The 24,339-nt window shown below is 36.4% G+C and overlaps 1 protein-coding gene across 4 annotated transcripts; it reads right to left on the reverse strand.

Moving 5' to 3' along the window:
* Window positions 1-794: 794 nt before the first annotated feature.
* LOC102691763 (dysbindin-like) lies at window positions 795-24,133 on the reverse strand. 4 transcript variants are annotated; one of them, XM_015364938.2, is made up of 5 exons: window positions 23,836-24,133; window positions 7,880-7,992; window positions 5,788-5,937; window positions 4,665-4,808; window positions 795-4,082 (listed from the first exon to the last, which is right to left on the reverse strand). In XM_015364938.2, the coding sequence occupies exons 3-5, from the start codon at window positions 5,903-5,905 to the stop codon at window positions 3,844-3,846; spliced, it is 501 nt and encodes a 166-aa protein (XP_015220424.1). In that variant the 5' UTR covers window positions 5,906-5,937; window positions 7,880-7,992; window positions 23,836-24,133; the 3' UTR covers window positions 795-3,843. The 4 variants fall into 4 exon arrangements, with proteins under 4 accessions (XP_015220424.1, XP_015220423.1, XP_015220426.1 ...); XM_015364937.2 differs by lacking the exon at window positions 7,880-7,992 and adding an exon at window positions 22,698-22,755; XM_015364940.2 differs by lacking the exon at window positions 7,880-7,992 and having other exon boundaries at window positions 5,788-5,934.
* Between the last annotated feature and the right edge of the window lie 206 nt (window positions 24,134-24,339).

Here is a 24,339-nt window from a genome sequence, read left to right on the forward strand (position 1 = left end):
CGATATAATCTGTACTTTCTGGAAAAACACTAATGTATGTAGTTAATCATCGTTTTTTTTTAATTGTGGAATATAATTGTATGTAATATACTTAATATACCTATCTAATATTACATGCATTAACTGTACTTTCTTCCTTTTGCCAAAGGTGTATTTACAGTTACAGTACACATACAGTACTTTGTCTTGCAACAAGTTACAGTCCCTTAATAAATTTTCTTTCTGGTATCAGTGATATCTATAGAACTCTTAAACAGAGAGATCTGGCCATTTCAAATGATCTCATAGGTATTATTGGCTAACCTGAGGGGAATGTTTTGTTGAGCACCTTATATAAAGTTTCTCTGTCCTAAGGGGCAAAGCTGGAAAAGAAAACACAATCTGGGGCACCTGGTAACAATGAAAAATATGTTCCTTGTCATCTTTTTTGACAATGGGCGCAAGTAGATTTTTATGTCCTTTCGGGTATTTTTAATTTTCATGATTTTATGTACAAGTATTGCTCCTTACACCAATCTTTGAGCCTCTGTGATAAAAAATATTGCACCCAATCTCTTCATCTTTCATCTCTGATCCTTCTCCTTAGGACACCTGTAAGTAAGAGTATGTTTCTTTCATCCGCAAAAGTATCATTGAAACTTTACTCCTCATACACCCTTGTAGAAGCAACAGATAGTACTTTTCATACAATATATCTTTCTGTTTTGATTTTACTTGAAGGCTAGTACAGAAAGATTAGGCTCTAGTGCCTACCACAAAAGAATTTAAAAATGAAACTAGGGACACTTCACAGCTCAGCAGTTAATCTTCTGTTTTTTATTATGAACTTTGCTTATACAAAGTAAATAAGAGAAACATTGTTTTTTTCCCAGTATAACAGAGCAAAGGATTACACATGACCCATACAGTGTCCAACAATGGTATTAGCAAAGTCAGAACAATTACTTTCGCTTAGGCTAGGCCATGCTTCACAGATGAGGTGGTGTCTTTTGGGGCATCCTTTTCTTCTCCACCTTTGCATCAGTTTATTTTTATAAGGTTTATCTTGGTCTTATCAGTTTGGAACGCTTTGTTCCATAACTCTCCAGACTCACCTTTGTAATTCCAAGCAAATTCTGAAGCATGGCTTACGTACAGTTATGGCTAGGGCATGCATTGCCACTCATCTTTATTGGACAAGGAACTAATGATGACAGCAGCAGAATGAATTGTAAACAAAAGAAACTTTTTTGCCTGCTTATGACAATGAAAAGGATTCCATACTTATTGGGTAACGCTTCACCCATGCAACCAAGGAGTTCATCAATGGAAAAAAGTGGAAAACCACTGCCTGGCCAACTTACTCTCCATCTTTCAATCCAGTTGAAAAAATTGAAGTCAGAACACCATAGGAATAGAATTCAGTCTAGTTGCAGTAAAACATCTCAAATGATTTACTCAAAGAGTTGAACTGTATTGGCTGTAGACTTTGTGCAGGTATTGTGTCAAAGGGTTATCCAACAGAAAAACTTCACTATTACCTTTTCACTATGAAATGTACCAATGTGAATGTGTACCATTCATTATGGTTGATATGATGATTACTTTAAATCACAATCTTGTTTTTATATGTTCTCATATGATCAAATGGATGCTCAGAATTACTTGAAAGTAAAAATATTACATTGTGCTTATCGTATGATCACATTTACAAATTGTTTGACTGTAAAGCAAAAATCAGAGTTTTGGCTTTGCTGTTCCCATAGTTTTGGAGAGCCCTGTACAGCATTAGCAAGGAAAACAAAGTGGGAGTTCATTTTACAGAAGAGTCAAGAGGAAGATGCCATTAGTATAAGTGTTTCCATTACTGCAAGTCTATGCCTTAATCCTTTAGGCACTACTTGCAAAGGATCCACTATCCTGCTGTTTTTTCATGTTGCCTTTCTGCATTGATGGTAGTATGCATGTGTGTGGTGGTGATGATGGGGTTACAGTCACATGTCTGAGAGTGTTTAACCTCTTTCAATTCAAAGAGGCCGACACACATTTCCCATTACTTGTGATTTGCACTTGTGTCCATTTTAGCATTACTGTTCCCATGCCCAAAGCTGGGTCCAAAGCTGCACTGAGCCCTTTAAACAGCTGAGATTATAAAAAACAATTCAAATTGGATTTTAATGTAGTGTACCGAAAATCAGTAAAAAAAACAACATCTTAAAACAGAATAATACTTAGATCAGAGGTTTTACATCTCTATTTCTCTATTGTGTTTTTGTGCTTTAAATCTGGGAGAAAGATTAAACCAATTCAGGGTTAACTGGACCAATTTATCCTTAAGCTGTTAATGGTATGAAGAGATTTAGAAAACCAACTGGACCACAAAGGGAAGAACTAGATAGTAACTATAAATTGACATAAGTTAATTGTTTCTTTTGTTTTGTAGAACATAAAAAATGAGTCAGGAGTTGTGCTGGATTTTGAGGTGCACAAGGAACAAGTAGAGCTTAGTTAGAGGTGGATTTAACCTGTACTGTATATATAAATTTCTGACATTAATGGGAATATTTGGCCTATTTTAGCAATGGCATACAAATAAATGTAAATATTGGTGATATTAATTATTAAAAACTCACAAATAGTATTTTAGCACATGTGAGTCTAATATTATATTATTATATTCACTGCCAGGAATTGTTTCTGGGTTGTTTTTTTTGCCACATTCTCAAAATACTAAAAAGACATTAACAAACTTCAAAATGTTATTTGGACACAAACCCAATATCATCAGCTGTTACTTCTAAGTACACTATGATAAACATCATCATACCTGAAACTGAACTTAACTGCAGTGTGTTATTTCAGATTTTAATAAAAGTATATTTTTGTATTTGTTTGATTAAACTTGACCACCTTATGTCACAGTCTTATTTGTGCATATGTCAAAGCAAATTGTACATCTACAGTTTTCCAAATGTGTATGCTGGTCAAAAAATACTTTGTCATGACTCCTGAAGGCCTCCCATAAACTGTCCAACATTTTAATACACTACATGTTTAAAAATCATGAGAGATTGTCAATCAATTAGCCAACAGCTGATAATGAATGATAGAATCTCTATGCTTAATCACTAAGATAAGACAGAGAGATCCCCTGAAGACAAAACCTATCAATTAGGTCCAGTTTTATGTAAAAAAAACAAGAAGAGAGGGAATTTTGATTCAAGTCAACCACATCTTCAAGTTGTGGTCAAAACAAATTGTACAGTACATCAAAAGTATGGATTGGCCAAGAATGTCACTATTTTCTGCAAAATACAAAATCTGCAGGTTATTTGAAATTTGTTATAGGGTGTTTTTTTTTTCCTTCAAAAGAACAGAACTGTTTTTTGGATTTTTTTCGTTCTTAATTTTTTTTTCATATCACTTTTGGGAACCATCTGTCATGGCATACGCACATGCTGTGTAAAAGAAGTTAATTTTGGGGGTTCTTTAAGTTAAGTTTTCCTTTTAAAATCTTGGCACCAAGTTGTGGTTTAAAATGCAAACCGCAATGCTTCTAAGAAACAAAGTAAAATTAAAAAGCATAATATCTTAATCAAACTATGAGAAAATAGTAAGAAAGTTGTGCAATGTTATATTTTGAAAAAGTGTTTTTTGAAAGGAAAAAATGTTGAATGACTTGTACAGTAGTGTAGACAAACCACAGAAAGGAAACAGGCCAATATCAATAAGTGGCCACTTGTCACCAGTCCATTCTAAATAGCACTTATTAATGTCTCTCTCCGCTGTTTAAGAGTCTGTCTGTGGAGACTCCTCTGTGTTGCAGTGATGGTTAGAAGCACATGTGTTTCTGCACAGGGATTGCTAAGAGGTGGGGACAGACTGACCCTCCTCATCTTCATTTGTCAGGGGAGTGTTGGTCAGCAATTCAGTGCTGGCGTGGACTTCCTCATCATCTGATTGGACAGTGGGGGTGTCAGCCCCCTCTTCGCTGGTGTCAAGGCTGTAGGGGTCTGTGGAGGTGGACGAGGTGGAGGACATGCGTGACTTGACTTCTCTACCATGGGGCACCTGCAGCATGATCTGATCCTCATCACCCTGATCTGGAAGAGCAGCAAAGATAACAATGTTTTGAACGCCCTTTCATTCAACTTTCTCAGCTTGTTTGCTGAAATGCCATTCATGTCGCTTTCTTTTTTTTTTGTCAAGTGACTGAAGCATTTGTGCTAAAGGGCATCTCTTAAAAAGGCTTAAAAACACAATGGCAATGAGCCACCCAAATCCACAGATATCATGAGTCAAAATAAGTTCCAGCACGTGAATCACTTTTAAAAACATATGTTCACATAGGCGCATATAAAAATACAGGCTCGTGCTGTTTTCTCAAAGAGTGGGGAAGAAAACTAAACCTGTAGTAATTGATGAATTATCAGATCAAAGTGTGGCTGTTTGTATTGTTAAATATCCTCATGTGCAGTAGAGATCATTCTTCCTATGTTTTATTTCTGGAAACTTGCTATATGTATGCAATGATGTTTTACGTTGGTAAATAGAGCATACACTTAAATTAAAGGAAATACGAGATTTGTGTCTAACAAAGACTTCACTCAGGCACCATTTTTTTGGATTAATAGGAATAAATATGCTCCGAGCTCTTAGATGTCTGAGATGTCCATTTTTCCTACCTGCCCGAGGAGATGGGATATCACTCTCATCTGCTCCCGAATTCAGGAAAACATCCAGGGCCTCCTGGTCAGAGATGTCCATCAGCTCCATCTGTTCCAGCATGTCCACATTGACCTCCATAGAGGATATACTGCCAATGGGGGCTGGTCAAGGGACATGGACATTGGCCTTATTAGTTTTTCACTTTTCGCTGTGGCACATCAAAAGTTTTGGGATTTTGAATACCCATATAGTTTATGCCTTTCTATATTTCTCTGTCAATGAATCTTTTTTCCCTCTAAAGTACATTGAACATATATGAAATGAGCTGTACATGAATGGTTAAAGTAACACTGCACAAAACATTTCACAGTGTTAAGTGTTGAAAGATATGTTTGATAACTATCATATGCAAACACTTAAGACTTTTTCATATGTTTCATTTTTTGTTTCTTTGCCAACAAAGCTGTCTGTAGTTTGTATGTTAAATTTAATAAGTTAAGTGTTATTATAAAGAAAATAAATTTGTGTTTAAGACAACGTACGTGTTTTTATCTCATGCTCCATCTAAATAGTCTGACTCATCCTCATTCACTCTTATTACACACCTTTGTTTTCTTTGTACTATTCTTGTATTTCAGCTGTCTTCCTTGAGCTGTTATATGATCACATTGGCGTGCCCTTTGTCCTGTCTGTTTTCATTTTCTGTATTGTATGAGGTTACAGACCCTGTCCCTGCCTGGGTAAAAATGGAGTCTTCCTCCACCCAGCAGGGGAAGCCAGAAGCAAGGTTTAGTCTTTATATTCCAGTGCTGGTGCTCATGAATATTTTTGAGCTATGTTTCAGCTGTTGCTAAAAACACTCAGACGTTTCTCTAAGTCATGTTTCCATGCTAAGCTGAGTTAGACATTGAGAATTTTCTTAATAGGAAATGTCATTACCTTTTTGAAGACCTTTCTCATAGAAACTTTCTGAGCTTAGTAAGAGTTAACAAAGATGGGCTTAACTCAATTGTGCTCAAATGATTCAAAAACAGAGTTATAACTGTACTATTCCTGTGTCCTCCTGATATTAAAGACTCCTTGTCTTTAATATCAAGAACCCTGTTGTCTCGCAGGATGGTTTAATGGAGGCCTACTCACGCCTCTTGTGTTCGATCTGGAGGTGAGTGGTGGAGAGGAAGACATCAACATCATGCTGAAAGACCTCCTCGAAGAAGCGCTGTCTCTCCCGTATCTTCATCTGCTGGGCAGCGTCCATCTCCAGGACTCTCTGAGCATGCTCTGTCTCTGCTGGCAGTCACAACCGCAGAGTCAGCTCCCACACACTCTCCCAACTCCAAGGACCACTACTGTTTCTACTGTGGACAAACTGCCTCTTTCTAAACATTCTGTTTAGTCTACCATGGAGTGGGCTGCAGTGGAGCACAAAGACACATACTGCATTACTATCTGTTTCTATTTAATACATCATAATTATGTTTTGATGGTAATATACCCCATTTGTGAAATACTTATCAATGCCCTTTTACTGCACAATCCTGCAAATTAAATGCACAGTATTAAGGTCTTATCAGACATCAAACTCTTCCAGAAAAGAGAAACCTTTTCGTGGTGGTAACAGATTTCAGCATTATTGGCATTGGCACGATGGGGAAATGCTTTGCGAGGCAGGAGCAGAGCCAGACTCGATGAGAAACTTGTCAACTCATACTTCTCCAATTTTCAAAAATTCATCATTGAAAATGCTTTCAGGAGCTATTAAAAAAAAAGGTTTCCGGTCATGGTCACTAAGAGTAACATTCGGCACTTGTTCATAACCTGTATGAGAGGAAGCTGGGTAACAGAGGGTCTTCAACACTAACGAAGTTAGACAATCCACTTGCCCATGGCACTAATTATTTCACAAATTAGTTTTGGTAAAAGTACCCCCTTATTAAGATCAAATTAACACAAAGCAGCGGCTCAGAAATAATAATTTCTGATAAATGATTTGCTCTTGGTTTAAGATTGTTTGAATTTGCTGTGTGACTTATGGTTATACAGGTAAGTGCACACAGCCTCTCTACAGTACTTTACACCACCTTCTTTGTTTTTGGAGAGATCAAATGTCAAGTGTCTATCTTTTTCTCAATAGTACAATAAAACATTACCATTCTACATAGCCTGCAGGGCTAGAAATGGCTTTTCTGGCTCCTTATTATTAGATTAGATCTCCAACAATTTGAATGTCGCTGTTGGAATAGCAACAAAAAGGTATGTTTGGATCAAGAGCAATATGTAAGGAACCGCAGTGCTTTGGAAATGATTACCGGTAAATCACACCAAAAGATCTTTAGCCAGAAGGGGGCAATGTGTTACAGAGCACAGAGCTCTGAAGGGTGAGCAACTTGCATTTTCTGGCTCGTGCCATCAGAATAAATCAGAGACTGTGCAGAGCTCTCACCAGCTGCTAAAAAGAAAATTGATGTATAAATCTCTCAAGGATTAGCATGGAGGTTTGGGGGGGATAGCAGAATGCTAAACAGAACCATATATCCCTAGAGTTTACTGAACCCCCCCCCCCTCTGTACCACATTCTAACACTCCTGATAGTTTAAATAGCAATCACAGCTGCAGTATCTAGACCTCTGTCTCAGTCTTCATGGTATAGTTCACTGAAACAGACTCATAGGAACTGTACTGTAGCTAAGGAACAGGCCATTGTTCTGGTCTGTGTCAGTAGATATGCCTAAGACGTATTGTGCATTCTGCACCAATCAGAAAAGTCTATATGCACAACTGTTCTACAAGAAAATTCTCAAATATTTTATAGTCACATCACAGAGACCTTTTTTCCATTCAACAAGACACCGTGCTGACTGTGAAATACATTAATCTCAGCAATATGCTTGGGATAATCAAACCTTTATACAGTATTTCACATGGTATTGCATTTTGCACAAAATCTATCTTCTATTAAATGTTTAGACCTTCTTTTTCAATACCTGTTTCTGGAATCATTTATATATTAATCAGCATTTATATACATCACAACAGAGAGCAACAGAGTAAAAGAGAGAGATCTGCAACAATGTGCTTCTGTCCCTCTTTTGCCCTCAGGCATGATAATGTGACTTGGAATATGACTCTGACATAACATCTTATATCCTTATTTCTGTTTTGTAACTGCAGTACAATATTAAATTCTGTACAGAGCTCATGTCTAATGTCTCCAGATGGGATGTTGACTCACCATAGATTCACAAAGACTTTGCAAGTAGTTATGCTTCTTATTTAATAAGCCATGGTTTTTTTTTCCACATTTGCCGTAGTCATTTTGGAAAGTTTTTGGAAGCACGAAAAACACTGAGAAAAAAAAAATTGTTACCAAGCTGTTAGATATTTGATTGCAGAAAAAAAAGAGATTTAACATGTCTTTTTGTCAATAAAACTAACATACAATTCCACTGTATCCATTGACAATAAAAAAATACTTTGTTACGCTTTTAAACTTTTTTAAGCTTTTTGTTCAAATGAAACTTAATGTCACGGAAACAATTCTTTGTGTTAAAGCAGCCTTTTTTAAAGGTTTCACTGTAGTGAAATATTTCCTGAAAGAAATAGCAAACCTAAAACTATCCCCCTGACTGACATAATCATTATTTATCGATTATATTTCTGGTGTGTGATAATTTAGCAGTTAAGACTTGCCTATCAACTCCAGGGTCCTGGGCCCCACCATGGCCTGTGGAACCTGTCTGTGTGGAGTTTGCATGTTCACTTTGTGTTCATATGGGTTGTCTACAGATGCTGTGGTTCCAGATCCCGAATATATGCTGGATAGGATGAGTTTTCCCCCAAGCCCTGTATTGTGCCCTGTGTTTCCAAGATAGCTTCCACTGTGCTGCTGTCCTTGCCAGGACTAGAAGCTTTCTGTTATTATTTTTTATTTAAGTTTGAATTTTCAAGTAAAGTACTTTAAACTACAATTAAAACAGGAGGTGTTATCTAGTATTTTCAATGTTTGTTTTTCCTCCTTGTAAAATATTCCCAGTGCAGAGCTACTTTTTAAAAGACACACACAGAGGCACTACCACAATCAGAGACTCTGTCTGCTTTAAACAAATTACAACTTAATCTTACCTCTAGGTTGCCTGGATATTGACTGTGGGAAAATTGTATTTCTGGCTTGGCACAGACCCCACAAATTACAGGCTGTCAGGGCTCAGCTTTCCTTTGTCATCTCATTGAGAAAGAAATGTATGCCACACTGATCTCGGTAAAGACAGCCCGATATCTCTTTTGACTGTACAAAGCAAGGCTGAATCCCCATCTTTTATGCAGAAGTGAAAAGCTTTCAACCCACTCTCTGAAAAACTGAAAAGTTGTGACTATGATAGAAAATCAATATTTAATTAAGCACCACAAAATAAATATCAAGTATAATGTTTTTAACCTTGTCTGTCCTGCTACATGGGCTTTTCGCATTATATTGGCACAGCACTTGCATTCTGTTTAATTAGCAGAGATCACATAGAAAACTTTCATTTGTTATAAATATTGCTCGATGCTTCAGAATAAAAAGGGAAAGCTTTGCTATTTTTTCTTCTCCAAGTATTTAAACACAGGCATATACACATACAAAACAAAGCCTGCTTATATAGTCCAACTCCTACCAACCAAACCAGTAGAATCCCATTCCATTACACAGGAACTCCAGCTTTCCAAGGAGGTGCTGGGATGTTGTCATTCAAACAACCGAGGTGTGACAGCACCCAGGCTGACAGCGGACACATGCACAAGTCAGACAGTCTGGTTACTGACTGCCCTAAGGCTCCTCATTTACTCCATCAAAAATCTGAGCTGCAGTTACAGGTTAATGAGAATCATCCTGTCCAGAATCAACAGCTTGTGCACAGCGCCAGACTCCACCACTGTCAGTGACTGACAAGGTCCTGACACACAGCCAGAGTTAGTTCCCTTATATGTATACAGGCCAGGTGACTTTGGACAGAATCTAGTCAGTGTTTTACATTTGGCTCATTTACCATTGTAATGCAATACAGAATACATGACAGATTACTTAATTCTTCTAGACAAAGTGGTCATAAAGAAAGGAAAATACAATGTTGAGATATATAGTTTAATGTGTAGAATACATTATATGTTAAGAAATGTTCTGGTTACAATTGTAAGGTGGTATGATGGTGCAGTGTTTAGCAAGGCTGCTTTGCAAGTCTGGAGCCTTGGGTTCAATTCATGACCTGGGGTGCTATCTGTGTGGTATTTGTACTATATGTTGACCCCATTTTTGTGTGTGTTTTGTCTTGTTTCTCCCACAGTCAAAAGACTGGTAGATTAATTGGCTTCTGGGAAAATTGGTCCTGGTGTGAGTGTGTGTGTCTGTGTGTGTCCTGCAATGGACTGTTAAAATTCTACAACCCAGTAGTAAAACTTTGTTGTAACAATTTTTTACTTCATGTTACAGAAAAGAAGTTCGACCAGCTAGTGACTGACAGGCTAAAAGAACGTTTTTTAGTCTTGAATGCAGAATTCTGCAAGACAAGTCTAGTCAAGTCTTCAGACTGCTTAACTGCTTTGACAAAGTTGACCCAAACAGTGAAACACAAAGAGAAGACAAAAAGGAAGACTGAGGAAACATATTTAAAACAGAGGACAGGAGATATGTTTTTGCAGAAGGTTATGGCAGATTGTTAAAAGCTACCAAGGCATATAAAAGCTAATATCCTATCTTACTTTAAGAAATGAATGTATGTGATCCTCATTTGAATTAGTTACAGGAACCAAATGAGCTACAAGGCCTCCTCTTATCAATAATCTGTCTTATGTGTTTACAACTTTCCATTCAGTTTAGATAGTTTAGCCTGGTTTTCAATATACCTGTTCTCTGAAGGAGCACCTGCAGAGAACTGGTCAGTAGCCTGTCATTTCAGTTGAGATCTCTCACTGAAACTGTACAGTGATCTCAAGAAGAAATAATTCAGGAGTAGAACAGTCAGCTCAAAGTTTGAAGTAATGTGGTGTTCACTGCACAGAATGCCTAGCTATTTTTAGCGAACCTTTAGTAGAGAATAGCTAACCCATGCCATTTAGGAGATGCAGACCTCAGCTTACGAAGGTGACTGGCATTACTCACCGAATAAAAAAAGACATCCGTAACAAATTAAAAAGAAAGATTTGCTTGTCTGCCAAAAACAAGAGAAAGACTAAGTCCTCAGAAACTTGCAATTAATCATTGAAAGCATTCCATCTTTTCTCTTATTCTGTAGTGTTTCATCTTGGTGGAATGCCTATATCTGGCATCAGTGGCCAAATTAGGGCATTTTCCCATGAAACTCGTTTGGCATACAGTGCCAAGGAGGCTGGGGAAAGCCATTAAAGATTCATGTTGATTGGAAGAGTTTTAAGTTAACTTGTTATGCTCCATTCCTGTGTTTACTTAACATTAAACTGTCTGGGTGGCGACTGCTTTTTTTCTCCTTTTCTGGTTGTGTGGAAAGAGAAAGCAGATACAGTCATCGCAGTCTGATCACAGTTATCAAAACAAATTAATTTCACTTTTCTCTGTTAGAAAGGAGGCAGGGAGGTTTTCCTCCTTCAAGGCAGTTTCTTGCTGCTCTTACTGTGAGGTCCTAAGCTGTATTCGGCCTGAAGCTGGGTGAATCAGCTCTCCATGTCCAGAAAGCCAGTGTTCACTAATGCTGCGTAGCTCTGCGATTGGTGGTTTAAGTCTCGAGGACACAAAATGTTTTCTCAGCACAATCCTTTAGTAATGTGTAGCTGAAACCAACTGGATATCTCCTGTTCTTCTACAGTTTTGACAGTAACAGCACAGATAATTAAGAGTAACTATGGATTCTAAAAAGAAAGATCCTTACAATGTTTTACTATGATATAGTGAATAAAAAATGCTGATGAAGCAAATTAAAAAGTGCTTACAAATGAATCTCTGGAAACAAAATGTTTTTTATAGTCTTCAAAATATGTCTGTAATGTGACCTATGTTCCTCATTTATGTCTCTTAATTCAGATTAGTTTTCAATAACACAGATATACCTGACTACAATGCAAACAAAATGAATTTGCTTTACATGCTATATATTGAACTAATTGTCTTCAACATTACAGATAAAACACAGACTTAATCTTTTAACTGAGACCATTACTGCCTGAAAAGTCACAAGATATGAGCATTTGTGATCTCATTGCCTATCCACAATCTACCATACACTTCCATGACCAGTAAAAGCACTTCTTAGTGACCCACTCATAAACATGATGAACCAAGAAAAGACTGTAATTTCATGCATATGATTGTTGATCTTCTCCACACAGATTGGAACTGTTTTTGGTTCAGAAAACAAATATGTGATTACAAAACTGGGATTCTAAATACCTATGTCTCATGTCTGTATATATACATACCTGTAGCACTTGAAAATAATGTGAAAAAGTATTTTCTACATTGCATGGAAATAACAAAAAACATACGTTGTTTAATATGAAGTGGGCTTTCAAAACATGGTTGTAATCATCTTTGAGCAATTGTCTACGCTTTCATTTCCAGCTCTGTGTGCATTTCTCATTTTATTGAGCCATTCTGAAAAGGCAGCTTTGGATTTAGGCTACATTAGAAATTTACTGGGAGGGTTTCAGCTAATTGGATAAAGCTTTTAAGACCCATCCAAATTAGAAATACAATGAAGACTGTCAGCACACTGAAGTGTGCCTCATTCAGTTAAGCTACACTATGGCATTGTGCTAAGTATGTACATCTCAGCTCAGTACAGTAGGTCCCAAAGCCTTCAAACACTGAATAAAGAATTAAGGATAACTGTGAAATTACGATGTTTTTATTTTCAAAGAATCATGCTAGTTTGTATGATACATATTTGGAAAAAAATGAACAGTTTCAATAAGGTAGATGATGATTGGCATTGATTAATGAAAGTGTAGGCCTACCAGCAGCAGCTGGTTAGATAAAACATTTTAGACACAATCAGGAGTTACAGTATGTGTATAATTGAATAATTCCACAAATTACTCAGAGCTTCCACTGGCTTTTTCTGTTGCTATATAATAACACTGAATGATGCTGTCAAGATACTAAGTATTACTTTGTTTGAGTAAAATAAAGCCATGATTGTCATTTAGTAATTTTTAATTCACATTGATCAGAATAATTAAAAACTCATTTATAGCATCTCAGGGCAAACTATGCAAGAGCAACCAATATGAAGTGCTGCAGCAGCTCATCCATCACATTTACAGGTATTCCTCTTTATTATCACAATCCATGAAGCTGAAAGTCTCATTTTTGTTTTACAAAATATGCATCTACTTTGATTATCTTTTAATTTTTGAACTTCTACTGAAATAAAATTCTACAAAAAAAAAATTCTGTACAAAGAAGGAAAAATAGTTTAACAATGTGAAACATCTAACAATTCGCACAGCAGTGTAGATTTCACAAGGCCTGAAGTGTATAAAAAGAGACAGAGTATGTGACAGTGTAAAATACTCCTTACATAATATGCTGCCTAACTCAAGGACAGTTTATGTAAATTAATTGGACAGTGTTTATTTCAAAAGTGATCGCTTTTAGACAAAACAGGCAGAAGAAGAAGATGTCTTTTCTTATTCATGAACATAGCACTCAGGGAAAGGAATATTCCCCCAAGGAGCAATGACATTTAAATTCAGGTCACTATTTTTAATGGGCATGTTACCTTGCTGTCATTTAGATGTTTTGTTACAAAATTCAGAATATTTGATTGGAAAATTCCCTGCTGTAACAGCAAAACCTCTGGCTGACAAGGGAAGGCAAACTAGCGTCAAGATCTATCACTGAAAAAGAAAAATGATGCATAAGAACAACAGGGTAATTGCACCCTATTGAAAGCAGTCTGCAAGCCCGACCTTACAAGGAGTACATCTCCAGCTTCTCTATTTTAAGCAGAGGAAGTAAGGCTTGTCAAACCAGCTTAAAATCCTACTCAGAAAGCCTCTGCAGAGACAAATGTGTGAGGCCAGCAGAAACTGATGACTGGATAGTTGATGTAGTTATTTAATTCATGGCTGAGTTTAAACACAAAAGCAACTATATGTGCTCTGCTATATGCAGGTGATGTTTAGATGATTTTTTAAATCTCTGAACAGGATCAAAAAAGGATAAAAAAAAGGCCTCTTGAGGATATTAATAAAAAAACGAAGTGGTTAGCATTGCTGTCTCCCATTGCCGGGACCCTGGGTTCAATTCCTGGGGTGCTATCTGTGTGGTATTTGTATGTTTTCCCTGTGTTTGAGCGTGTTCCCTCTGGGTGCTCTAGTTTCCTCCCATAATCCAAAGACACACAGGTAGGTTAATAAACTACTGTGAAAACTGGTGCGTGTACACATATTTGTGTCTTAGTGTGCCCTGCAATGGACTGGTGTCCCATTCAGGGTGTATCCTTCTTGCTGTTGTACACGTTACTTGTGTGGCTCAACCGCAACCATATTTTGGAAAAAGCAGTTACAGATGGATAGATGGATAGATAACTTTTATTTTACTCTTATTAGCTAGCTTTTATTAGGCCTGATCGACCAGTGCTCCCGTACAGATGAATGACTTTGTAATACATTTTATTTTCTTAAATGATTTACAAAAGGTCTGCATTTCAACTTAATCATTGCAGTTTGACACGTGTACATTAATTTTTCACTAAACCAAGCTGTTTTAATGAAGCATTGCAGTACTTAATCTGTAGATAAAACATTGGAAAAGAACAGACAGAATCACGAGCTGTAGCAAAGCAGTAAAATACCTTTGTTACTAAACTAGGAAACTAGGAAAGAGGATCCTGAACCCAGACAGCAAAAATATACATATCCTTCACTGAATGTTAGCCATGACCTTCTGGTGTGTCACTTAATCTTTCTCATGCAATTGACCTAAAAAATTCCGTTGCTCACTGGAAAAATGGTTTTGAGATGCATGACTTTGTAAAAGAATATTGTTTAAGTCATTCATTACTTACAGCTATTGTCAACCTTTAGGAAATGTATTACCGTGCCCTTCAGGAGACAGATTGGAGACCCCCTGCTCAAATATTTTGTTTAGTTGAACTTTTTAGGTCAGTTTTTCTGCTGTGTTCACTTCACCTGAGTGAGTAGACCTCTCTAATCTCAGAATTGACATGACACTCAACTGGGAAGCCAGAGCACCAGTAGTTTTATAGCAATTTGGTAGACAATTTGCGAGTCTGCTCTAACCTCCAGACAACCGGTTGAACAGCTTAATGCTAGAAATGTGCTAGAAACATGCCTCAGTTCTTTCAGTCTTATATGTCTGAACGACCTGCACTTAAACAGTTGCACTAACAAACATTCTTATAAAATAAGTTGAACATACAGTGTGACTTGCAAACATGGTTTGTTAGATCAGCAATTGCTAAATAAGTTCATAAATGTTGCCTGATTATCTGATAGGGAGTTAACATTTAGCAAGGGTAAGACAAGTTTAACTCTGGATGGGTCAGGAAAGCACAAAGCTGAATATTTTCTAATTTTTTGCGGAAAAAAAAACTAAGGGAGTGTTGAAATGAGGGCATGGATCCAGGCAGAATGCGAAAGGAGTTGGAGAGTGGATGTGAGAGGCATGCTCAGCCTCCTCTCACAAAGAGAAACAGAACTTTCAGCATGACTGGGAAAGTAAAACCCTTTTCATACAGGGACAAAACCAGAGTTCATGAGGTTTAGGGATTGGTCTGGTCTGCTCTGTGGACAGGAAGTTTGGTAAGAAGCCCTTTATTCTATCAGTCTGGTTCACAATTAAGACAGTGCTGTGTTCATCTCTCAGTACAGAAGCTCTTTGATTTGGGTAGTCACCCTTTTTTCAAAACTCTGAGCAGACTTAGTTCAGGAGCAACCCATTAAAAGTTTGAGATTCACAAAAGCATAGCTTTCCAAGAAATATCCACAATTGGTAAATTATTGGGGCACAATTACATAGTCTAATCAAGTCCTGCTATAGGTAAACAAAAGCACACTAGATAGAAGGTTACTTTAGCCAGGGCTGTACTTGAGTTTGCATTTTCATATTGTGGTTAAAAAGCTGTTTTGACAGGAAAAACAAGGCTCTAGAGTAAAGAAACAGATAAATGTATTCTTATGGGCTTCACTTCTAACTTAAATCATAATATGCCACTGTACTCATAAATGCAACTTCAGCAATGACTAAAACATTATATACACCTTCAACCATGTGTAATTAATGTATTTCTTGGTGAAGAAGAGTTATGACAATGAATTGAATAAAAGCATTGTAGCGAATCCCCAGATAAAAAAGTTTATTTAAAGGAGGATTCCTGCCAATGTCTGGGTACAACATGATAGTATAAGCACATGGTTGTGATTCATTTCTGTTCTGCAACACGAAGCCTGAAGGTCACTGCACCAGGATGCATTAAAAGCTCAGTCTTACATCTAGGCTGAGATAAATAGAAAAAGGAGAGGTCTAGCTGGATGTGTGTTTCTCCAGAGAAGAAAAACAAGTTGCTTTGTTAGGAGAGCTACAGTATTACTCTGGGCACTTGTGGTTTTACAAACATAAAGCCAGTTCTGAATATCACTTCTTCTTCATTAGAAGGTTATAGCAGTAAGTTAATTTCCTCTAAGCTACTAAAACCTTGACATCTGAATACAGTAATGAGATGATGAATAACCTAAGAAAACCTACTCTAATAATTACTTATAATCCACCTTGTACAGTACATACTGAGGATCAAATTGTCATCAGCTTCAAAGACCTAAGGATGTGAAACATTTGAAATCATAATTTGAATTTGGTACTACAGTACCAAATGTTTAACACTCAAGCTACAGTAAGTGCTGAGAAAACATACTGTAGATACAAGAATTGATTAAATTGATTTGATCAAGTTATCTATTCATACAATCAGACCGGTTTGATCCACATCTGTGATAGTCTGACAAAACATGCTGTTGTCATTCACGCCCATATCAAACATTCTGCACTACATTCTGCTGATTAATTAATTGACTAATAAGAATGATCAAATCTAGCCTTTTAGAGCTTTAACTAGGGTATATGATCAGTTGTTTGTTTACATAATTCAAGAGGACAAACATGGACACTGCTTATACATAAGGAGTTGTTTTATTTCATCCTTAAAATGTTTGTTCTTAGATGATAGTGGATTATATTAATTACATTAACTGCACAAAATTGACATGTTATGTTACTTTAGGGAAATTTAATTTAAAACAAGAGGCAAAAGGAATTAAAGCAACATATATACTGGGATCTAGTGCTGGACTCAGACATGCAGGGAGTGAAAAATTAATTTGACACGACATAATTTCTTCTCTACCAGCATGCCTGTCCAAATGATTCATCCTGGAACGTTTGCTTTGAGCACACACTGTTCTGAGCTATGGAGAGTGAATTAATCTGTTCAGGAACTTCTCATTTATTAGCAAAGCCAATAATTCATGTTCAAGCCTGGAATCAAGAGGGAAAATAAAAAAATTATCTTGTTTCAGAGATGACTGCTTTGCTCACCGGTTTATCAATCCTTTCAGAACTGATAGATTCTTAATTTAGTGTAATCTTCTTGGCATGGCTGAACTGAGACAGTAAATTAGAAAATGTGTAATATACTGTGCAATGGTAACAGTCATTTCATTTAAAAAAAACTAAATTGTAGATAGATTTTATATTAACAGCAATGAAGTACGAGTAGATAGCTGTGTCAGCATGCATAAACTGCAAAGGAACAGGTAAAGGTTTATTCCTTGCTGAAAGAAAAAGAAAAAATACACAATGTCTTCTTCATGTGTGCTCCACAACCTTCATCTGTCTCTTAATATAATGCTCATGAGAAAAACAAGAAAACCTGCAAATAACATTCCACGGTCACTAGCAGTTAGTAGTTACACAGTAATACTTGAATTTGAATGTATTTAGTTAAGTCAGTCTCTTTCTCAGTTTCTTTCTCTCTTTACATGTATATACAGCTCTTTCAAATTTACCTCCCTACAGTATAATGCACTATATGCAGTACATATACTGTATATGGTGTATTAGATTCTATCAATAAGTAAGATGAAAGACATTGTTCTTCATTAAGCTATAGATAAATGATTTTTATTATGTGTGTGTTATATGTTAGAATGTTTTACACAAAAGTACATATTACCAAAGACAAGGATTATTCTTTGGCTGCTAATGACATCTGTTTCCCCTAATGAAAGGAGTGAATAGGGCAATTGACAAATTCAACAATTGAATACCAGCTATGACTTTTTGATTTTCTTGATTATAAAACTGCTCCAGGATGTAGAATATAAAAAAAATATTAATGGTCTGGAAAGCCATTTGAGACATTTGAGCTGGGTGTTGCAAAAACTTTTTGTTTAATGACATCATTATTATCCAACAGTACACTTCAGAATAGTCTTTGCCCAGTCTTTTAGTCTCCTGTCAGACAATGATTGACTACTCTAAGCTCACAAAAAGGATTGTTAGAGCTTTGTGGTGTATTTACAGGAACATCCCTATTTACCATCACAATCCAGTGAGATTTTAAGGAATCTCAGAGGATAAGGCTCTGTACTTGACTATCCTGAATTCATAATTGGACTTGTATGAGGGTCATTTACTAAATTTCATGTTTGTCATATACCCTATAATAATATTATTTTGGTTAGGAGAGAAGTGTATCAAACTCAATTGACTAGCCTAATCTAATAAAATTCAAGTTATTGATTAATTATATGTCAATTACATTAGTATTAAATATTAATAACATTAAAATATACTGTTAATGTTGTTAATATTTATATATATATATTAATTCAAGTTCTATTAAATATATAAGCAAATTATATTTCCAGAGGTAGAGTGTTTCACAATCTGTTTCCAAATGGAACGGCACGCCAGAATTATTTATTTTGAATCTAAAAATTCATTATAGTGTGCCACTTTCCAGTCACATTGACGTCTACTTTCCAGGGGCTATTACAGTTACTGTAGTCATTCTAAATGTGCAGATGTAAAAGAAGTGTACTAAACCAAAATTGTAAATAGTCATGTAAAGCCGAGTAATTTCTGTGATAACCGGGGAATTTGTAACACAAGATGACAAAGGTATAGTAAACATACTAAATATATATTTCAGATATACACAATCCAATATTTTTATAATAGAAGTTGTCAGTAACATGACCCATGTTATTACAATCTCCATCAGGAGTTGGTGAGTTTAACAGAGCTGACACTGAAGTACCACAGGGTCTAGGGAGACTATAGACCAATGGATCGCAAAGTGTGCAACCACCAGTCCTACTTAAGGAAGAGGGGATGTTATTCACAGACCCCTAGCTAAGATATTTCAGCAGTCATTTAGAATGTGAATTTATAGTATCTCCAAATTAGATAAATGACACCAATTCTGAATTGAATAAGGGAATCAATTGGTCTTTCTTTTGGAGAGATAATTAGAAGAAGGCTTAGAGAATAGTGGTGTTTTAAGGAATGAATAACATGGATTTAGAAAGTGAAGATTTAACTTGCTAGATGTCTTTAAATAGGTATAGTTATGTAAAGTCACATATACAAAATGATATATTTAGACCTACAGCAAGCTTTTGGTAAGATTCCTCATTAAGTGTTGATTCTCAGATTAAAGCCATAGGAATCCATATGGATCAAGAACTAGATAACCAGTCTCAATGATCTGAAACAATACACTTTTAAACTTAAAGGGAATTTATTTAGAATAGAGACTGTACACACTATCATGGAAAGGTACAGCACTCCTTATTTTATTCTCAAAACTGTGTCATTTATCATCTGATTAACAAAAGGCCCAGTTCTTTCTACTTCCTATCACAGTGTAACAGCTGTAAAGTTGTTGTTGCATTGCAGATTTTCAATAGAAACAGATAGTTTTGCAGCTTTCTTCCATTACCATGAAAATCATAACGTTGTCCAATCTAAATGTAGAAATGTCCTTCAGCAGAACTGTAGTGTAATAATATTCTCTGTGTCCCATGGTTCCTGTACTTGTAAATAAAGAGCCTAACAGGGAGTCTATTTGGAAAAGGATAAGCTAAAGGATGAATGTAGATTGTGAATGTGTATGTACAGTAACTGGAGTTCTTCCACAGCAAGCTGTCATGTAGTTGCTGTCTGACTTAGATTTTCTTTATTTAAAGATATTACACCAGAATCCCCCTTATCAGAGCACTCCACTCAAAATACACTGAAAGATCTGAGTTTAAAGTGTCCCTTAGGGACACAATTTCTGTACACACCAGGTTTCTACAGACGTCCTAAGTCATAATTCACAAGAATAGTTTTCCCTATAGCTTCTCATGTGTTCAGGAAGTTGAGATTTATTCAATAACATGTATTGAAGCTTTTTGCCAGCATATGAAAGCACACATAATAGGTGTAATGTATTGCGTATGAATATATGAATGTATGTTTTATTTTTGACATTCACTCTTCCACTGTCTCGACATGGCAGGTGAGGTAGACAGGTCCTAAGGCAGAGGGGCAGTGGGTCCCTGGAATTCAGGCAATTTCATTGCCAGACAGCATGCTGAGAGTGGGATTCATTTGTTAGAAACAAGATGCAAAAACACTTCACACAAGTATTTACTGGGAACTCAGGTTTAGTAAAACAATTTCTGTAACAAATTAATAATTGTTTGTTTTTCAACACTTTTTTAACTGTCTGGTGATTCATAGTCATTTTATTGTCTGCAGCATACGTGCATCACTCCAGACGTGAGACAGAATGCCCATGTTATTTACTAATCCATTTTTATGCAGTATAGTTAGTAATCTTATGCTCCTTAAGTTTGTTGAATATTTACTTATCTTCTTCAACTTTGTTTAGTCTAAATTCAGTTCTGACATAGCTCTGGCTGGTCTAAATAGCTTCTCTCTTTCACTAAATGCTGCTTGAAGTTTTTTTCTAAAACTATTTATCGCTCTTTTGAAGACATCCAATCTATTTTATAGCTTTAATTATCGGTGCATCTTTACCAGGGAACATATGGTGCATGCTGCTTGATTAAACAATCTATAACCTTTGAGGTTAAAGGAAAGAGGTGGTGATGCACAATCTTTCCAGACAGGGTTACTTCAATACTTCAAGGTCAGTGATTTAGAAGTTATTAACCTCGTTCATTTTATGAGCTCTTTCATAATATTACTGAGTATTCAGTCCCAAGCAACAAGCTGTGAATGTCTCCTAGCAAAATTTAAACTGTATGCATTACAAATTAAATTGATCAAAAATTACAGTTTTAAAACCCCCGCAAAACAAAGATTTTTGCCATATTATCTGAAGAAACATGAAGAATACTTTGGGACTTTCAAGCTTTGGGTTGAAATCTCATTTTGGGATTTGTCCAGGTTTGCCAATAATACTTGAACTCATACTGTTTGTTTAAAACAGTAATGAACTACGCCTTTGGCACAGTCTATTAAAATGTATGAAGTTCATGAACTGTATTATCATTTTCATACAATGATATCACTATCTGTAAGATGCTATTTGCATGTGTGACTGTGTGTGTGGGGAGGTTGCTACATGTTGTACACTGAAGCTTCTCGCTGATTTCAAACTAATAGCAAAGGAATTGCAAGTTACTAGAGACTGATTCTACAGAATCCATTCTGTAATATATTTCAGGTATTATTTCATGTGTCATGGAGGATGGTTCTGTTTCTGAGAAGCACGTATAAGTTTCAAGCTGGCCAGTCTCGTCACGTGAGGATCTCTGCTCCGTGAACCTACCCAGAAATCTAACCCCATTAATTCCACAAATGTCAGACCTAACCTGATTACAGCGAGCTCCATGGATAATCCCTGCACTGTCAGGAAGAGATCCTGGTGGCAAGAATATGTCTGGAAAAGGATGGGGGTAGGGACACCAGGATCTTGACTGTGTAAATCACAGGATTAAACTGAGTGGATTAGCAATACAGAAATAAACCCTAACTACCCAGATTTTATGCAAAGACTATTTTTTCCCCCACAAGACAAAGAGACACAACCCACTCCAATTTTAAGTGAAAATTCAGAATGCATTGATCCACAAGATGAATGGAAAATCTATTGGAGATTAGCTCCTTTAATTGACACAATTAACATGGACAACAACCTAAATTACAACAAATTAAATTTAAATTTTAAAATGTATATATTAGTACATGTGTGAAAAATAAAGAGAAATACATTGAATGCATGAATCCTTTGTAAATTGCAACCTAATATGTTTTCTTTACGATATTGATTTATCATTCTCTTGTGAATCAAAAGCCAGTCAGACCTTGGCCAAGAGCCCTGCTCTGCTCGTTCTTTAGAAGTGAAGATCTTTTCTGTTATGTTTCTATGATTGAACAAGAAACAGAATTCAAAGAGTAGCAGGAATAATTTCCTGATGCAAGTGCATGCATGTGTGTTTATGCCTGAATTAGTGGACTGATGTAACGGTGCTAAAATAATAACTTTCTTAGTTCAGCCAGACAGGTATTTAAAGATGATGGTTTTCATATGTTTGATTTCTAAAACAGTTGCTATTTTAGACCTACATAATGGCCAAAATGCATTATTGAGACAATTCAGTTGTTGCTTACTGATGCCTAAATCATTATCCTGATGGATCCTACATGCCGTAATCTGGATATCCCCAAAGAGCAATATATCAGACCTGTGAAGAAAATCCCATCCCCTAATTACCTGTATTTATAATCATGTGGGACAGATGGAACTGCAGTACAAACTTATGGTTCATGACTGTTCTTTTTTTCAAAGTTGAAAGTATGTTTTAACAGAAATTATCTAGAGAACACCAGCAGAAGGCAAGAGCCAATATTAAGTTGAACCAGTCTGCTAATCAACTAACAGCATTAAATAAATCCCTGTCTGCCCTTAAACAAGCACAATCCTTCTAAAACCTTGTTTGTTTTAATGCTGTGATGTTGAATTACAGTTTTCAGGGGTAATTGTCCAGAAAGTCGCACAAACCTCTTTAAGTAACCACCTGCTTCCTGCCCTGGAAAAGTGCCAGATGGATTCAGTTATCCTGGTAAACAGTTGAGAATGATAATTATGAACTTGGATGGAAACAAAACCAAGGCATCCTGTGGCATTTCAAGAGGTTCTGAAGCTTTATCATTATTTTATTAACACTCAATCCATTAAACTTACACACCTATACATACATTTCAAAAGTCCACCACAGAAGACCACATGTGAAGCAACAGGACAAAAGATAAACATGTAAAATGAGAACTTCTATGATCCACAGGTGAGGTCTCAAGCCAGAGTGGTGAGACTGTCTAGCCTTGGACTCGTTTAATACTTATCCAGAAGATGTCGATGCATTGTGTAGGGGTAAGTGGATTAAATTCAAATTTCTTTTTGCAGTATACTGGAATGTCAACTCCAATCCATCATTTCCTGAGACCCCATCCAGGACAGGCTATGTGGTGCAACACTGATAGATCTCTATTAGCCAACCTTCATCTAGTAAACCTAGGCAAGTGAGGTATCATGCAAATTCAAAACAACTTTTTATATGCTTGTTTTATATCAAAGAGTTTGAAGTTGCCCTATTATTCTTAACATGGTGTTGCACCATAATCCAAATTTTAACTCAATCTGTTTCATTGCATGGATCATACGCAGTATAGGTCCAAGCAGGGGCATACTATATAGATTCATTGTTATGATTTTGCAATCTGTATCTCCTTTAAACCTACAAATATTACTGGAGCTGGGAAAAATAATTCAATATATCGAATTATATATATAATCATTTATTCTGTACTTGTATATAAAATGCAGTTTCATGCAAAATGATAATTGTTGACACAAATCTATGCTGGGGAGACACACTGTATACGTGTTGTGTTGTTATTTAAAAGTTAAAGGTGTACTCACTCAACAGCTTTTACTTTAAATAACAAGAAGTGAAGGCAGTGACCAATTTAAAAAACAACTTGCATTTTTAGTCACGACAGAGATACTTTCTGGACTTGTTTGAAATCAAAAAACAATTAATCAAAATTACAGACACCATAAAACATTGAAACCCCATTCTGGGTGAGAAGGGAGATTTAACAGAATGATTACACTTATTTTATATAATAGAAATACTTACAAGGCAGTCTCTTACTGTGGCTGTTAGATCCAGAAGAGGACATGATCTTGTTAAGTTTCTTTTGTTCTGTTCAAGTGATGACAGACACACATCTGCACACAGCTGTTTGAGGGAGTCTTTGCTGATTCTTCTGTCAGCAGGAGGAAGGGTGTGCCATTATATAGCTCATTCTGTTGTCAAGCAGGGTAAGGGATTCCTGAAAGAAGCAAGAATTACACCACAACTGAACTGTACTGCTCACACACAGTTATACTTGATCCCCTTCTTACTGTTGGACTTCTACAGCACTGAGCAGTTTAGACTACAGGGACAGTATAACAGCAGTGTGGTCTGTACCAAGTGGACACTCAGAGGGATATGCAAGGGGAGGCCAGGGCAAGAGAGTGGTAGAGATGGAAGCAGCTTTTACATAACACTGTGGAAGATACCAAGTGTGTCAGGAGTTTTTCCCTTGATTCTCCAGAGTTAAATGCTGTGTAGAAAATGTAAACTGACAGGGAACTC

This window comes from Lepisosteus oculatus, chromosome 16 (assembly GCF_040954835.1).
Source record: "Lepisosteus oculatus isolate fLepOcu1 chromosome 16, fLepOcu1.hap2, whole genome shotgun sequence".
NCBI classification, from domain to species: Eukaryota; Metazoa; Chordata; class Actinopteri; order Semionotiformes; family Lepisosteidae; genus Lepisosteus; species Lepisosteus oculatus.

Excerpts from the sequence above, each read along its gene's own strand:
- LOC102691763 (XM_015364936.2), bottom strand. The coding sequence starts at position 23,878 with ATGTCCTCTTCTGGATCTAACAGCCACAGTAAGAGACTGCCTT. Across the intron at positions 4,809-5,787 it reads CCAGATCGAACACAAGAGGC|CCCCCATTGGCAGTATATCC; the intron begins GTGAGTAGGCCT and ends TCCCTTGACCAG. Across the intron at positions 4,083-4,664 it reads TATCCCATCTCCTCGGGCAG|ATCAGGGTGATGAGGATCAG; the intron begins GTAGGAAAAATG and ends CTGCTCTTCCAG.